The sequence below is a fragment of the Perca fluviatilis genome, chromosome 8, assembly GCF_010015445.1.
Source record: "Perca fluviatilis chromosome 8, GENO_Pfluv_1.0, whole genome shotgun sequence".
Lineage (NCBI taxonomy): Eukaryota > Metazoa > Chordata > Actinopteri > Perciformes > Percidae > Perca > Perca fluviatilis.
This window is the reverse complement of record NC_053119.1, coordinates 10928838-10945549: the sequence shown is the minus strand read 5'-3', so window position 1 is coordinate 10945549 and position 16712 is coordinate 10928838. Positions and strand designations below refer to the sequence as shown.

The 16712-nt window shown below is 41.0% G+C and overlaps 2 protein-coding genes across 3 annotated transcripts in view; both read left to right on the top strand.

Annotated features, from left to right (window-relative positions):
• Positions 1 to 9846, top strand: part of adpgk (ADP-dependent glucokinase) — an 11079-nt gene extending 1233 nt beyond the window's left edge. The window contains exons 2-8 of one of the 2 annotated variants that reach the window (XM_039808192.1): positions 806 to 1040; positions 2104 to 2329; positions 2444 to 2506; positions 3440 to 3560; positions 3674 to 3870; positions 4427 to 4525; positions 7668 to 9846. In XM_039808192.1, the coding sequence (XP_039664126.1) occupies positions 823 to 1040; positions 2104 to 2329; positions 2444 to 2506; positions 3440 to 3560; positions 3674 to 3870; positions 4427 to 4525; positions 7668 to 8228 (1485 nt within the window). In that variant the 5' untranslated portion in view covers positions 806 to 822 and the 3' untranslated portion in view covers positions 8229 to 9846. Of the gene's footprint in view, positions 1 to 805; positions 1041 to 2103; positions 2330 to 2443; positions 2507 to 3439; positions 3561 to 3673; positions 3871 to 4426; positions 4526 to 7664 lie in introns of both variants that reach the window. The other variant, XM_039808191.1, reaches the window with a different exon arrangement.
• A 912-nt stretch (positions 9847 to 10758) lies between these two features.
• On the top strand, positions 10759 to 15582 carry ppib (peptidylprolyl isomerase B (cyclophilin B)). The gene is made up of 5 exons (XM_039808193.1): positions 10759 to 11032; positions 12153 to 12266; positions 13021 to 13114; positions 13971 to 14155; positions 15160 to 15582. Exons 1-5 carry the CDS (start codon positions 10898 to 10900, stop codon positions 15280 to 15282), a joined length of 651 nt encoding a protein of 216 aa, XP_039664127.1. The 5' UTR covers positions 10759 to 10897; the 3' UTR covers positions 15283 to 15582.
• The last annotated feature ends 1130 nt before the right edge of the window (positions 15583 to 16712 follow it).

Sequence of the window (16712 nt, the reverse complement as noted above, 5' to 3'; positions counted from 1 at the left end):
GGTAAGTTCAGAAAATGACATCACTTTACTGTAACGCAGCCTTTAAAACCAGGAAAACAAAAAACACTTATGTCATATTACGATATTACAATATCCAAAATATAAGACGATATCTAGTCTCATATCATGATATCGATATAATATCGATATATTGCCCAGCTCTATATTGAGGTTTTGTTGGACGACTATATTCTCAAATAGTCACTTAGTCTTTTGGTCTATAAAACATCTTAAAACTTCCATTACATTATCTCAAGGCACAAGGTCACGTCATTAAATGCCTTTTTTTGGCCGACTGACCGTCCGAAACCCCAAAATATTTAATTTACTACAATAAAAAACCAACAGAAGTGGCAAATTCTCACATTTGAGTACCCAGAACCATCAAATGTTTGACATTTTTTCTTTAAAAATGTACTATAGTATTATTAAAATAGCTGCTGATTAAGTTTCTTTTGATCAACTAATCCATTCATCAACTTATCGTTTCTGCTCAAATTCAAATGGCTGTAATTCAATATTGTTTATCAGTTTTCAGCTAAATCATATGATAATAGGATGTTATTGAGCCACAAGTTTCTGTAGTCCAAGTTAATTATTAAAAACAGTTAGTCAGAGGTTGAGTTTTACACATATGAGTTTGATTATTTAGTTTATGATTATTTTTTTTATACTTTCTTATGTCTTTAAAGACCGAACATCGTTACGCAGCTCTTAAATGCAATCACAGATTACAACAACTAATCATTGGATAACTTTTGAATGCTGATGGTAGAGACAAGTGACAGGTTTCCTTTTGTTGCAGGAGTGTGTGGGAGCATCATGTGGAGGAAGGCTTCAGCAGCGGCCCTGCTGGCGTTAGCTGTTGGCTATTTCTACTACGGAAGCTCGGACCTGCCAGAGCAGATTCTGCAGTCCATCAGCCTGCCAAACTTTCAGGCGTCCTCTCCGAGTCAGAACAGCGTGGAGCAGGTGATCTCCGCTGCCTGGGAGACTCTGATAACTCTGCCGACCCGACAGTGGAGCAAAGTGGCAGTAGGGTGAGTTAGAGCGTTGAACTGATGAATGTCCTTCTGTCTTCTGAAGTTGACCTACTTGATCTCCTGCACACTGTGGCATGTTGAGAGGCTGTAGTCAGCTCTGCTAGTGTGAAGGAATGTGTTGTCACGTCGAGTGAGTCGAATTACTGTCTTTACCTAGCCTATAGCCTTTAGGCTGCTTTAGAATAGCCAACACACTGGGTCAAGGTGGAATGTGATGATTGGCTGGACCTGAAGGACTGCCTACCGGAGGGATGGACAGATAGTTTCTACCAAGGAGAGAAGAGAAGGGGGGAAATGGAAATGTACATGAAGTGCCTTTTAAAGTATCGGTGGAATGGCAGTTAAGGCATCTCTATCTTCCATTTTTTCATTTAATTATTTTAAAGTGAAACCTAATTATGTGGGTGGGGCACATTACAAGAGGGATTTGTATCAAATCTTTCAAATTTTATTTGACTGCTCAAAAGTGAATGTGGCTTAGTAAATGCAAAAAGATACTGAGCTGTAGAGGACTGTTGGTCTCCACCCTGACGAGTGTTATTAGAGGCGGAGAAAATTTTCTTGTTTTGGTTGTTTTCGCCACCTGACATGCAAACACACCTCCAAATCGCCCCAAATTACATTGAATTGGATAAATACGTCCCAAAATGAGTCTGTCAAAAATATTTAAAATGTTTTACAGCAAGAGGGGTTTTAGTAAATAGTTGTTTAAAAACTAAACAATTAATGCAGGGACACAGGATCAAAACTTAAGAAATTTTTTTTTTTTATGTCACTGTGTCTTTAAAACAAAAACAAAAAAACTTATATTTTCAAGGATATGTCTGTATCTGCACAACCCCCAGTGACACACATAGTCAGCATGAAGTTACTTAGTGACATACTTACTTAACAGCTGTTCATTTCTCCAATTTTGGCAATTTAGTCTGACCTGGCTACCAGAAGAACAGTGAATACTGTATATCCTCCTCAGGGTTATTTTGGGTCGAAGCCAGATGAAAATTGAAGTTATTAACTATCCAATAAACCGTACACCGTCTTTCTCTCCACGTTTGTTAAGGGTGAACGCCTGTGTCGATGTGGTCGTCTCAGGAGTGGGACTGCTGCAGGCTCTGGCCGTGGATCCTGGCACCGGCCTGGATCATGAAGTCTTGCACTCCAAAGAGGACTTGAAGGAAGCCTTCATCCATTTTATGGCACGTGGAGCCGCCGCCGAGCGCTTCTTCAGCGACAACGAGGCCTTTCAGAGGATCGCACGTGCGGCAGCAGAGTACCCCGGTGCGAAGGCAAGGCGACCTTACTCCCCAAACTTCTTGTTGTTTGATTAAGTCTTTTTTTTATTTACATTTTTTTTTTAAATGATCTACCTCCTGGTAAACTTTACTTTTGTCTTCTTCCAGCTGTATGTGGGAGGGAATGCCGCCCTCATTGGTCAGAAGCTCGCCACCTACCCTGATCTGATGGTAGCATGTTTATACTTCTGTTGTAAACTCTTATACTTTCCCTAAATGAATGAGCTTTTAAAGAACCCCAATTAAATAAACCTAGAAGATTCAAGCTGGTTCGTGAAATCTATGCCAGGTAGTTAAATAATGTTTTGGATGCTTCACTTTGCAGAAATCCATAGAAAAGTGGACTTAAGAAATAATAAACATGGGAAAACATATTCTTTTAGTGTGTATTCACACAGCCTACGTCGGCCATCTTTCCATTCATTTTGAATGGGGGTAGTGAGTTTAGGCTGCGCAGGGTTTGCCGTGGGGGGGGACACGTAAAAAAATGCAGCGGGCCTGGGGTGAAAAAGTTGTGACCGACTCAACCTTTGGAGCAAAGCAACCCTACGTCACGCTGCGGTGGCCAATCATGTAACCGGCACTCAGACTTGTCAGTGTGTTTTAAGGCAGTGTGAGAGTCCCGTACAGTAAACAGGAAACATCACTGTCTCTATCGCCGCCACAAGAAAGTTTTAAAACACGAAACACAAGCACTGAACTGCCCCGGAGTTTGTGTAATAGCTGGATGTTTGCCAAACAACAAAGCACAGTTGATCCGTGTCGCTCGTCTCTTTTCTTTCGCTCTTTCTCCACAAAAAGTTGAGATCTATAAACGATCTGACGGAAAAAAAAACAGTAGTTGTGAATTATAAAGTCTACTTGTGCTATCTTGGGGGGGGTTAAGGAACACAACAGGAAGTCGCACAAATGGGTCGTTTCATTGACAGTCCCATCACTGCACAACCAGATCGCTGTCTGAACGCAGCCTAACGTTGACACATCTGAAGAGGATGCATTTTTATAGTATGAAAATGTGTTTTGGCAGCCTTCTTAACAAAGTATTTTAGTATAATTCAGAATCCCTGTCCTTCAAATGACTGTTAATATGTTTGTATACCACAGGTCTTGTTATGTGGGCCAGTGGGTCCTAAACTTCATGAGATGCTGGATGAGCAGATACTCGTTCCCCCGGAGTCTCTCCAGGAGACGGATGAATATCACCTCATCCTGGAGTATAAAGCAGGTAAAGAGAAGAACATCCTGCGGCTTCTACAGGATCGGTTGCACTTACATGGCAGCAATCCTTCAGTCTGTTAGGATGATTCAGTTGTATTTGGTCGTCTTCTCGGTTTCTAGGTGAACAGTGGGGTTCAACTCGGGCACCTCAAGCCAACCGTTTCATCTTCTCTCACGACGTGTCCAACGGCGAGATGAGCTCATTGGAGACGTTCGTGGCGAGTCTGGACGAGTTTGAGCCCGACCTGGTGGTCCTGTCGGGGCTCCACATGATGGAGGGTCAGGGCAGAGAGCTGTGGGAGGAGCGACTGAAGGAGGTCAGTGTCTGAAAGCTGTCCTTTACACTTTCTCCACCTGTTTGTCTGAATTGACAAAGCTGGTGTTTTTGCATGTTTGGGCCCATTTACTGCAAACCATATGTCACAATGTATTCAACTTTAATCAATATCACAACATTGTCTGCTTCTATGTAAGTTTATTGATAGTGAAAAGTAAAGCTCATGGATTATCTATCTTGTGTGCTAGTTTATGCAAGTGGAAATTGATGACAGAAATTATAACATGTATTAATAAAAACAAAAACAAAATTTTGCTTTGGGAAAATAGTTTGCAGTAAGTAATGCACTGTATGTACTTCACAGTAAAACATGCCAAATCTCTGGTGTGGTCCTTTCAAATGTGCCTACTTTTATTTTAGCTGATTCTTTGATCCAGAAAATAAAAAATAAAAACTTAAGACATAATAAATATAATGTTCCATAACATGGATTATTCAAGGCATGAAGTTAGAGATTATATTATTTATTCATCACAAATGATGTATTATTATTCACAGTATGTTACCTAACATATTGTACTTGCTTTCCCTCGCAGGCTGTGTTAGCTATATCTGACATTCCTAAAGATATTCCCATCCACTTGGAGCTGGCAAGCATGACCGACAAAGACTACATGAACAGCATCATGCAGGAGGTACATGTGCACAAAACAGTCGTGTCTAAGAGAGTCTTTCATGTAGTAAACTTCACAGACAAAAAAGGTGTGCTTAAAATCCACAAAGCCCTAAAGAGTTCAATATAGTTCATTAGGGTTGGGTACCGAATCCGATACTTTTTAGGCACTGACCGAAGTGCCTCTAAAATATCAAGTATCCAAAAATGCCTTGTCATTCAATACCCAATTTCAATACATAAGGAGTAAATCTCATCAGCGTCAGTGAGCCAATAAGCATGCCGCGTTCTTCTACCAAGATGTAATAATGTTGGTGATTAGCTGTCTAACGTAAGGAAAACTCTGTTACGCACAGAGTTCATCCGAACCAGGAAAGAAAATGCCTCTGCACTCAATTGGATAGACCTACAACCAATCAGAGCCACGGAGTATGTGACCTATGTTGAGCGACGCATAGTTGTCAACATAACTCAACTGCACGCACGCTGGAAGAAGAAGAAGATGAGTGTAAACGATCTTTGCCGGTGTTGTAAAAAGAATTTAAGGATACACGGAGTACTTACTAACACGATCATCATTTTTGAGAGAAATAGTAAAGGTGAATGCATATATGAACAACTTAAGTAAGAACTCCGTTGAGGATTAGAACTCGACAATACAGCAAACAAACCTTATTGCATTTGTCGGTCCTGTCAGAACTTAATAACACGGTTGGAACATGCCCGTGTTTAAAAAATGGACAGACGACGAAGGAGACCAGGCTGAAGAAGCGTGTTCATCTGAGGCATCAGAGAAAAGAGACCGGGAGCCTACTCCCTCCAAGACGCCCAGGGCTCTGAAGAAGTTTTGCCCCAAAACAACCGCTGGTTATGTCCACCACCGCCGAGTTGCATTGCCGTGATGCCCATTTCGGTTGCTTCTTTCTCTTGGTCCTCCATGTAGTGATGGCCAAATGGAACTTTGTGAAGTGTTTTCTTTATTTTCTGAGCCTACTAGATGGCGCTCTCGGTTTCAAGAAAAACACTCATGGAATGGCAGCTCAGTGTGCTTTCAACCTAGCCTGACAAGCCAGACACACATCAAGATGTTGGGTCTGGGAACTCACCATTGGCAGGGCTCAGTCCGAGGGGCGGGATAAACGGTTGTCTTTCAAATTCCCTCTGCTCGCAATAGGATAGCGCTACAACCAGGCAGAGCAACGAAGAAGGTAGCGAAGCTAGTTGGTAGATTAAACTTTTGCCGTATCCGGTCGGCAAAATCCGAACACATCTTCCTTTTTTAAGAATGATTTCTGTGCCGTTCTTTATTCTTTTCTTAAAGAAAAGCTTAACTCCAAGTCTTCCAGAAGACCGCTGTTCCCAGCAGCAGCAGCCATAAGCCCGCCCACCGATGTGATTGGCCTGACCAGAGTTTGGTTTTTCCAGCTCACAAGTCAACGGAGAGTGCCTAGACCCCCTGGCTGCAAATTAAATTTGCTGCCGCTAGGGTGCGTCTAGATTTCTAGGCTACTTTCAACCCTTTGTTTAACAAAAGCGCCATCTAGTGGGCTCAGAAAATACAGAAAGCGCTTCACGAAGCTTCCTTTGGCCATCACTACCTCCATGAGTGCGACCAAAGGAGAAACCACAATGATCACTGGGTTTTCATTGCGCCCCATCTTCTTAGCGACTATCGGGGCCAGCTGATAAATTAAACTTTTGCCGAATCCCGTAGAAAAGACGGCAAAAATATCCTTCCAATCGACAAATGCCTTGATCACGGTTCTCTGTTCCTCTTTTAAAATGAATGCGCTGTCGATATCTTCTATAAACAGCCGCGATGGTGGAATCTACACGGCAGCCATCTTTGTTGTAAACAAATTCAACCCAAGCGCTCTTTGGTGACGTGGTTGATTACGTTACTGTTGATCATCTGTCCATCATCGTATAAAGCCCGCCCAGACAATTTGATTGGTCCAAACAGCTCTGGTTTGCTCCACAACGGATCAAGTCCAGACCGAACTTCAAGGGCCCTATCTTACACTCAGTGCAATTGCCTTTGTACACCGACGCATGTATCATTCCTATTTTGCACCCGACGCACAGCGGACTTTTCCCTCCACAGACGCACGTCGGTAAATTAGGGAATGTATTTGCGCTCCCGGGGGCGGTTCAGCGAAAAAGAGGAGGCGTGTTCCGGCGCAAACGTTACTTGGTGCTATTTTGCAGTTTCAGAAAACAGTTCCGCCACTGACCAGGAAAAACCTGGTCTAAAGTCAGTGCGTAGTCTAAAGTCGTTGGCACGTTATTCTGATGATATTTTGGCGGGAGCGTGCTGGCCATAATGTAGCGTGTGCACCACGCCTACGCTATACTCATTTAAATGGATGCAGCACTTCCCATTTTTGCAAACCATACATAATTACAAAGAAAAATATTACTGAAAATGCGCTTCGGGTGTTTGGATAGGTCAGGAGGCACTTTACAGTACAGTCCTCAAAAAGTCGTAGCATTCTTTGTGGCTTGTTGTGTTTTACACAACATTTCCATGAATCATGGATGTGTTGATGACATAAATGAGGAAATATTAGAGGACTTAAGGACACACAATGTTGAACTACGGCGGGATCTGATCCGGGAGTAATGCGCGATGTGCTCCTGATGGAGCGGGTGGACGGAGATGGAGGAAGGGGCACAACAGGAGCAGGTGGTGCGTTTGGAGGCCCACGCTCCATGGCTGCAGCAATCATCTCCAGACTTGAGGAGATGCGCCCGAGGGGCCGCAGCAACATCGCCACCCGGCCAAGACGGGCATTTATTACTGTGCCGCATCTCGGACAGCTCCTGCTGGCGTGCGCCAGGCAAATCCGCCGTCATAATAGCAATCTGCCATGTAACAAGCGTGCCTGCTCTTAAAGGGAATGTGAGATGACGCTCTGATTGGTTTATTGCACGTTACGCCCAAACCACACCTAGCTACTTCAGACCAAGCGGGGCTAAGTTCGGCTGGCATCCCAGGCTAATAATTTCTTTTTGTTTCAGAAAATTGGTATCAAAAAAGTATCGTTTAGGAACTGGCATCAAAGACATGGTATTGGTATCTGTGTCCCGGTATCTAATATTTTTGAACGATACCCAGCCCTATATTTAATTCAAGTTGGTTTTTTTCTGTTTCCCGTTAGCAGGTTATGCCCATTGTCAGCTCCATTGGGCTGAACGAGCAGGAGCTGCTCTTCCTCTCTCAGGCCGGCAAGGGGCCTCATGCAGACTTGGCTGCCTGGAAAGGCATTCCAGACGTGGGCCAGGTCAGCGACATCCTCCTCTGGATCCTGGAGCAGCACGGCCGCAGCGAGCCATCGTCCGAAGCGGACCTGACTCGCATTCACTTCCACACGCTGGCCTACCACATCCTGGCTACAGTGGATGGCTACTGGGGGAACCAGGCGGCGGCAGTGATGGCTGGAGCGCGAGTGGCCAGCAGTCAGGCCTGTGGCCTCCAGTCTGTTGACGTAAGCAAAGTGGAGCTCAAAGCCCCACTACAGTTCCACAGCTCACACGCCGAGCCACGAGAGAAGCTGTCCCTGAACCCAGCAGAGCCTGTCACAGTGTGGCGCCGAGGAAACGTCACCTTCCACATGACAGCCGTGCTGGTCTGCAAACAGCCGCTCCGGACAGTAGGGCTCGGGGATGCCATCTCAGCAGAGGGACTAGTTTACTCAGAGTTAAAGACCCAGCAGCCCTTCTGAGGGTTGCTTGAATCGGACACTCCATTTGTCTGGAAGTCTGTGGTCGTTGGGTTGGAGTCATGTTTCTAAACTTGTTCAGGCCTCCTTGTCCTGATCCAGGTTCTGTGTCTTCCATCCCGAAGCTCCACTGAGTTTAAGAATGTGATTGATGGCGTTAGTTTTGAATCCTGCCTGATGACTCATCCTGCTCCGGTCTCCTCTGTTCTCCCTTCTCTTATCCTCCAGCAGACACAGACACTGAGGCAGAACTTGACAGAAGTGGATCTGACCGGGCTGTGAGGTGGCCTGACACACCGGCCCGCGGCTCAAAGCTGTCTTCGCAAACTCCAAAGAGTATTTTTTGGCTCACCTAATTTACTTTGACCTGCATATCTTAAGTATGCTGTGCCTTGAGAAAATAAAAGAATTAAAAAGTTATATTATTTCCAACATACATTATATCAGAGCCAAACAAACTTAGAACTAAGCATTACATCAGTTACCCTTCTGAGACACACACACACACACATAAAAAATTGTGAAGACTAGAAACTGATGAGCGTCTTACTATATTGTAGAATCTAAGTGGTATTCTTGATGTTCTGTGTTTCTTTAACTTTTGGCGCATTCACGTCAAATAGTCACTACATCACTTGAAAGCGCATTCTCCCATGGGTGTGTGACTTCTTTACGTGTAATAACTGGTAACTAGATATACTTGACATTTTTGTTATTTGTTCCAAGGGGATAAAAGTACTAGAGAGTGTGACAAAGTTTGTGTTTTGTTTGGCTTAAACACTGTCACTATAAGTAAACTTTGCATAACAACAGTTATTATAGGGTTATTATAATCTCTGTTGCTTATAAATTCCTGATGCAGTGACCGTGTAATTGATTGGTTTTGGTTTGGTTTTGAAGGGGATCCTTCTTTATGCAGTAAAGCTCAGTTTACAATCAAATGCTGGCTAATTAACCTCAAGATTATGTTGGCGATAAAACAAGTTATTGGTAAAATAAGATTTCCAAATGAGGTATAGGCCATATATTATCAGGGTTACTGTACTTGTTTGCTTGTTTATATTTTGTTGGACAAGGTTCTTCTTTTCAGTGGTTGCTTTCCCTCACTTATAAAATGTGACTATGTAATATGTTTTCATGGGGTTGTTAGTCATGTTTTCTTTATCTGAGCTTACTTAGGAAGGCCTGCATCATGTTAGATGTACATTACGTAACTGTCAGAACAATGTATTTGTATACCTCACATGGCCACAGAAGACATGCAATAATGAAGTCTTAATACAAACATACAACACAAAATTGTATGGCATTTTGTTTAGCAGAATTAATTATTTGCACTAGTATGAAGTGGCAGGTGTGCCTGTAAGGGTGAATGTAACCTTAACTCCCAACCCTTCCCCCCCCTTCCTCCTTTGTTTTTAGCAAGTACAATCTATTCAACTTAACTCATTTGGTAGTTTGTGTCCTTTGTTTTTATTAACATTTGTTACTGTCAACAGGTTTCATTTACTTGTAGTTTGTCATTAAAGTATGTATGGGGAGTAGTACTTGACTTGATTGTGGTGCTGCAGGTTATTGTGCATATCTGTCAATGTTGAAAGAACTGACATTTTGAACATTCTCTGGTCCCAGTTTCTTATATTTTTTCTCTTTTATTTCATTGTGAAGTGACTATGTTTGGGTCAAACAAGACATTTGAAGATGTCATCTTGAGCTCTGAGAAATATTGATGATTAAAGTTTTGTGCTATTTTATAAAATTAAAAATAAATAAAAAAAGAACTGTAACCTGACTTAAAATAGTAAGAGGTAATTGGATAGAAACTGTTCTGCGCAATCAACATTTGTTTGATTTTGAATAGATTTAAAAGATGTTCAAAGTGGATCAGACGTGCAATATGTGATGTAATGTACAGTATTTGTGCTGTAACAAATAATTAGCTACCATTAGGGCTGTTAAAAGGTTTAATATTTTTGTGAGAGCTAAAGATTATAAAATAAGTGTGTTTCTCTACAGAGCAAAGCCTGTGTATCTAGTGAGTCCTTGAGAATAATGCTGGATTGCAAAACCAAACGGATAGAGCAAGTAACAATAAGCAGGCTGAGAATTGGGCAACCATACAGTACACTTCCAATGGGTCTTTGTGATTAGTGCCAGAAAGCTGAAACAGTTGAGCCTGTCCTCCTGAAAAAAGAAATGGAGTGACAAAATTACAGTAAATAGACAGTGGTCAAGGAAGGAAAGTGTTAGTTTGTTTAGTAACTGGATTAGAAAAACAGCTGATGAATGGAAACTGAGGGAGAGTAAAACCTGAAGGAGGCAGTAATGCAACATTGTGGACGCCAACTGCCATAAAACCTCAAAGATGAAGAAGAAGATGCTGTGGCCAGAGTGATTATATCTCTATGGCTCTGGCTCTGGCTATCCATGGAGCGGTGTTACGCGTCTGCACCTGATTGGCTAAAAGTCTCCGGTACGTGAACCAATCAGAGCCCCGTGCGTCTGCGCGCTGTGTTGAAGGCCCGGCCCCTGAAGTCGTGGAGGCATCGCAGCCGAGAAGCCTGGAGCGGCCGCGGCGGTAGTCTCCACCCCGGATACCACACTCCTTCCCCCGGCTCATATAAAAGTAGCAAGACTCACAGGCCGTCCTCGGGCTGCTTTTTTTCTGGTTGATGGTTAGACTGTGCGAGAGAAGGATGAAGTTCCTTGTAGCCGTTACAATCATTGTGGGATCGCTGATTTTTCTCGCTTTCCCAAATGGCTCATCTGCTGACGAGAAGAAGAAAGGCCCCAAAGTAACTGCAAAGGTAGGTGGTATGTTAGCTCGCTGGCTAGCTAGCTGGCTTGCGAGCAGATCATTATCGAAAAATCAAAGCTGTCCCCATTTACTTAGCTACATACTTAATGTATTAGTTAAGGAGGACATTTACAATCGTATTAATGAGTGCATGTAGCCGGGTAATTTAAACAGACAGCAAACTGAATGAAATGGGTTAACGTGAAATGCTCTTAACGGGAATGTTACTCCTGGCTAATCTGAGTGGAGCTAATTTAGCTATCGTAGCTAGTACTTAGCTAGGCCTTAACGTCAACTGTCGGTATTCCCAGATGACGTTTTATTAATTGCCCCACACCCATTTAAGCTTCAGTTATGGTTTCAAGCTTAAACTATTGATGAGTCATTATTTAGCTATTGAACCTCGCTGCTGCATCTCAGTGAGGTGTTCTTATGTCTGGCCTGGTTATGTCTGGGTGCAGCAGGTTTGTCCACGTCCACAGTTAATGGGAAGCTTTGAGCTGACACCACAGACTCTTTGTTTCAAATGTTCCTCACTGCAAAACTCAAAATTACTCCTCTTCAATTGCAAACAAAAGACTGACATCCCAAACTTAACCTCTATTTATAAATACATTTATATTAAAATCTATCTTGCATCACTAACCAGTGTTTTTGTACTGCAAGTGGTGAGTTATAGTGAGTCAGTCAGAATAAACTTTTGTGTAGATTTGGGGGGGGGGGAGTTGTAACTTAAACTTTATTTTAAAACAAATTTTGTTGACTTGTGTGCCTGTAATTTTATAATATTGGAAAAGGGCAGTGAAGAGAAAATATGAATACAATTTTGTTACATTATAACTGGACTAAATCTGGCATAATTTCTTTAAAATACTTTTGGCTGTTTTTTAATATCAGGAAAGCCATCACATGGGAATGGCTCCACTAAAAACTCTCCAACAAAGGAAGACTTAACTGCAGTGGTCTGTGAATTATATTGTATGGTGTTTTACATATTGCTCATATCATAGTCTTAATGTAAAATACTGGAAAGAATGCACCGTATATCTGCCTACGTGATGTAAACCATTTAAAGAGCCGATGCCTTCAAAAGTATGTAAAATAACTTTATAACTTCCTTTTTTTTATAGGTGTTCTTTGACATGAAAATTGGAGATGAAGAAGTTGGAAGGATTGTCATTGGGGTGTTTGGGAAAACGGTTCCAAAAACAGTCGACAACTTTGTCGAGTTGGCGACAGGAGAGGTGAGAACATCACGACAGCCTGCGATGATTTGTTTGGCCCAGTAATCACCAGTTTCATGCCTTAACTGCAAATTAAAATAGCTGAAGCACACATAAACAAAATTGATATACATTTAAAGAATAATTCCTTTGTTTTTACACAATGATGGCGCATAGAACGGGTATCAGTTTCAGTTCGTATTTTATACTTTTAGAGGTCCAGTATGTAATATTTTTAATTATTCATTATCAAAATCTGTGTTGCCCGTTCACAAACGTGTCCTTTTTCATGAGTATTTACCACCACATCGAAGTATTTGCTTGAAATTTTACATTTGAATTTGCATGAACTGGGGTAGACGCTCCATATTCATTCGCCATCTTGAAGTACGTTAGCAGGTAAGGGACATACAGGACATACTGCTCTGCCTTTCAAAAAAAAAAAAGGATATTGAAGAGAGCAAGAGACCGGTTTTTTGAAGCGTGAAGGCTACAGTAGCTGTAATACGTACTTTGAACTGCGTGGCGCGAGAGAGTTGATTGCGATATATGTTCTCAACGCTACATGGGAGAAATTCTTACACATTGGACCTTTTTTAACTTGTGGTCAACATCCTTGTTTAATTTCCCCAAACAATAAACAGCCAGGTCCTGGAGACACACTTTGAATAAGTCGTTTGACTCTCATTTACATGATTCTAAAATGTCCAATACAATCCTCTGATATCCCTTTCGGATTTTTTCAAGTGTTGTTTCGTTTGCTCTCATCAAACAGAGAGGATTCGGTTACAAAGGCAGCAAATTCCACAGAGTCATAAAGGACTTCATGATCCAGGGTGGAGACTTCACCAGAGGGGACGGCACTGGAGGTAAGACACCTGCACGATGGCATTTAACTTTGCAAGAACTAACTTGCTCATGGCCTTCTGCATCTGCAGCTCTCCTGAACATTTAATGGCTTGAGGGTTGTTTCACAATTGGGCTTTTTTTGGGGGTTTTACAAAAAGCAGTTCTGAACTGTGCATATAGTCAAGAAAATGACGAATTTCCAGTGTTCACTTTTGTCTTGTTCCATATAATTTAAGTAACAGATTTGTTACAATCTCCTGAGTGTTTTATTCTATTATTTAATAAAAAAAGGTAAAGATTTTTTTTATTTTTATTTTTTTATATATATGGGCATTTCCACCTTTTAATGACAGGACAGCTTAGACATGAAAGGGGAGAGAGGGGGGAAGACACGCAGGAAAACAGTCAATGGTCGGACTCAACCCCTGGACCTTCTGCATCGAGGAATAAACCTCTATATATGTGCGCCTACTCTACCAACTGAGCTAACCGGCTACATTCTATTATTTAAAAATAATAATAATAATAATAATAATAATGACCCAAGGACAGAGCTCATCTCTTGCTTTAATGAACACCTAAAGTTATCTTAAACGTTGTATTTCTCATGTGTCTGCTGTTTTGTATCGATACTAGTTGAGTAAATTTGACCTTTGGCGGATGCTCTCATTCAGAATGACTCAGAGTTGTTCAGTATTCATGAATAAGGAAAAAGGTCAGCCGATAAAGTGAAGATAAACATTTGGCAGCATTCAAGCCATCCAAGTGAGATGCAAATTAAGCTACAAGGGAGGGAATGTTTGTGGGGAAAAAAAAAACACAATACCAAACCTCAACTAATTGTCTTGCAATGGTGTATGTTTTCTTCAAATGAAGGCAAAAGCATCTATGGAGACCGTTTCCCCGATGAGAACTTCAAGCTTAAGCACTACGGCCCTGGCTGGCTCAGCATGGCTAACGCCGGCAAAGACACAAACGGCTCTCAGTTCTTCATCACCACTATTCAGACCCCGTGGCTGGACGGCAAGCACGTCGTCTTTGGAAAAATTCTGGAGGGGATGGTGAGTGTGAGGCCCGACAGTGATCACATTCTCACTGTCAGACTTCTCAGACTGTCACTGTCTACTGTCTAGTGCTTCTGCGTGTGACGTCAGTAAAAGATTGTGCAAAATGACTCCGAATTGCATCAAAATGATTAAGTACCAATTTGGTGATTTTTACGTTTGTTTCAGCTGTTGAGGTTTTGACAAAAGCAGTTAAGCGGCACCAAAGTGTCAGGAAAATCTCCTTAATTTTCAGGATCTAGGCCTTCTCTTAAAGAGTTTGATTAACATTTTGCCACTTTTCTATATGCACATAATGACATGTTACTTTTGCTTTGACCACAAATGGTACAAATTGATGTCACCATCTAAATGTCAACACTGAAGTTGAGTAGCGTGCAGAAAAGTGCCGATCTAGATACACATGTGTTTGAAAGTAACGGAGTACATTTACTAAAGTATTACAACTTGTACTAAAGTTTTTCAATTATATACTATGTCTTTAAACTCGTACTGTACTTGTACTGTACTTTTTTCCTCCTACATTTATCTGACAGCTACAGTTACTAGGTACAAATTCATGATTTTACAATCTGATGCTTAGTTTATAAAGTAACTCATTCTTACAGATTAAACTACCCAGCAGTATAAAATGGTTTAAAAAAAAAAAAAAAAAATAGTTTCACTTTAATCATCCAAAAACACTAAAATGATGCATGTACATTAATAATCCAACATTATGTACTGTATAATGAGACAACATTAAAAAGGGACTATTCTCTATAAGGAGTACTTTTGACGTATTAAAGTCCTTTTACTGATGATACTTCATTTTACCTATGTAATATTTTTTTTTTTTTTTGTAGAGTGTATTTTTACATAGTTTTACTTAAGTAAATGATCTGAATACTTCTGTCACCACTAATGTTGGATAAAGCCTTTGTTATAAAACGTAAATGAGATTGTGATGGTGCTGAACCATTGTAAGAACCTTTTTTTTTTATTTTTTTTCTACCTTCCAGGATGTGGTGCAGAAGATCGAAGGCACAAAGACAGATGGCCGTGATAAGCCTCTTAAAGATGTTGTCATCCACGATTGTGGCGTAATCACAGTGGAGAAGCCATTTGCAGTGGCCAAGGAGTAGAAGAGTGCTGCTGAGAAAGAACAGGACTGGGGAGAAGAAGAAGGAGAAGGAGAAGGAGAAGAAGGAGAGAGAGCGCAAGCGAGCGTGCAGGCCACCTTGATTTGTCACTAACAGCCCTGTGGTCCAAGAGAAGGGGTTTTGGGGGGGGGTCTGCTGTCTTAAAAGCACCAGAAGAGCATTAACACCAAGCAATCGTAACGACACTCTGGGTCCATTTACCAACTAGCATTCCAAGGTGCACTTAACTGTTGGATGTTTTTGTAAAAAAAATGAAATCTGAAATAAAAGGTTTCAATTTTTGTTAAAATGCAGAGTGAATTTCATTACACCTGGGTATCCCTAGCACCATATACATTTAAGTTTGGGCTTTACTTGTTAAAGTTTCAAGTGTTTAATATAAATATTATATTTAGACAAAATGAGGATGAGCGTTAGAAACTGGTTATATGCCCCGTGAGAACCCTCAAATCACTCTACATCTTGTTTACATACATTATATACACTGTATGCTCACTCTTCTTTTGACCACTAGGGGAGCTATTTACTCAGATGTTGCTATCCCATTTTGATTAAAAAAAATTCTTATTTTGCATGGATTTCTACAAAAAGGAGGAAACCTTGTAGAAATAATTATTGGCTGCCCTGACCAGTGGTGGAAAGGAACTACGTGCAGTTACCAAGTACGGTACTTTAGTACAATTTTGATGTTCTTGTATGTTCTTTAATATTGCTATAGATGAAACTACCCGGCAGTAATTAACCTTTACCAACTGCCACATTAATGCAACAATGGTACTTTAAATATGTGATAAAGAATTTAGTTTTCAAATGAAGCCACATGCATTTGGGCCTTTTAATTCTTCTGTTGCAAGCCTTTCCATTTGGGTATGGCAATAAGTGAAAATCAAACTAAGAGAGGACAGGGTAAAGTATTAAAGTAAAAGTTCTTTTTAGGCAGAATGGTCCCTTTTCAGATAGTTATGACATTTTTATATATGTATATATAATTGGCATAATATTGCAGATGCTTTAACCGATGAGCAGCATTTTAATGTTACAGCTGGTGGAGGTGGAGCACATCTACTTGATATACTGTAGGATAGTTTAATTTAGTCTATAGCAAAGTACAATATTTTATTAATTGATCAAATGTTTTGTTTGTAAAATCTCAATCTGTAAAGTAATTCCAGCGGCCAGATACATTTAGTGAAGTATACAATATTTGCCTCTGAAATGTGGTGGAATAGATGTATAACATAGCATATAATCGAAATAGTCAAAGTAAAAGTACCTCAAAGCTTTCTGTACAGTACTCAGTTACTTTCCACCACTGTTGCTACTTTTACTAACTAAAACATTATATATATATATATATATATACATATATACATCCTTATTTTGCAGAAGACGCTCTAAAACACACCTCTGGA

What these genes read in the sequence shown, in the direction of transcription:
- ppib (XM_039808193.1), top strand. Translation starts at nt 10,898, where the DNA reads ATGGTTAGACTGTGCGAGAGAAGGATGAAGTTCCTTGTAGCCGTTACA. An exon ending in CAGAGGGGACGGCACTGGAG is followed by an intron (nt 13,115 to 13,970) that starts GTAAGACACCTG and finishes CTTCAAATGAAG; the next exon opens with GCAAAAGCATCTATGGAGAC. An exon ending in GAAAAATTCTGGAGGGGATG is followed by an intron (nt 14,156 to 15,159) that starts GTGAGTGTGAGG and finishes TCTACCTTCCAG; the next exon opens with GATGTGGTGCAGAAGATCGA.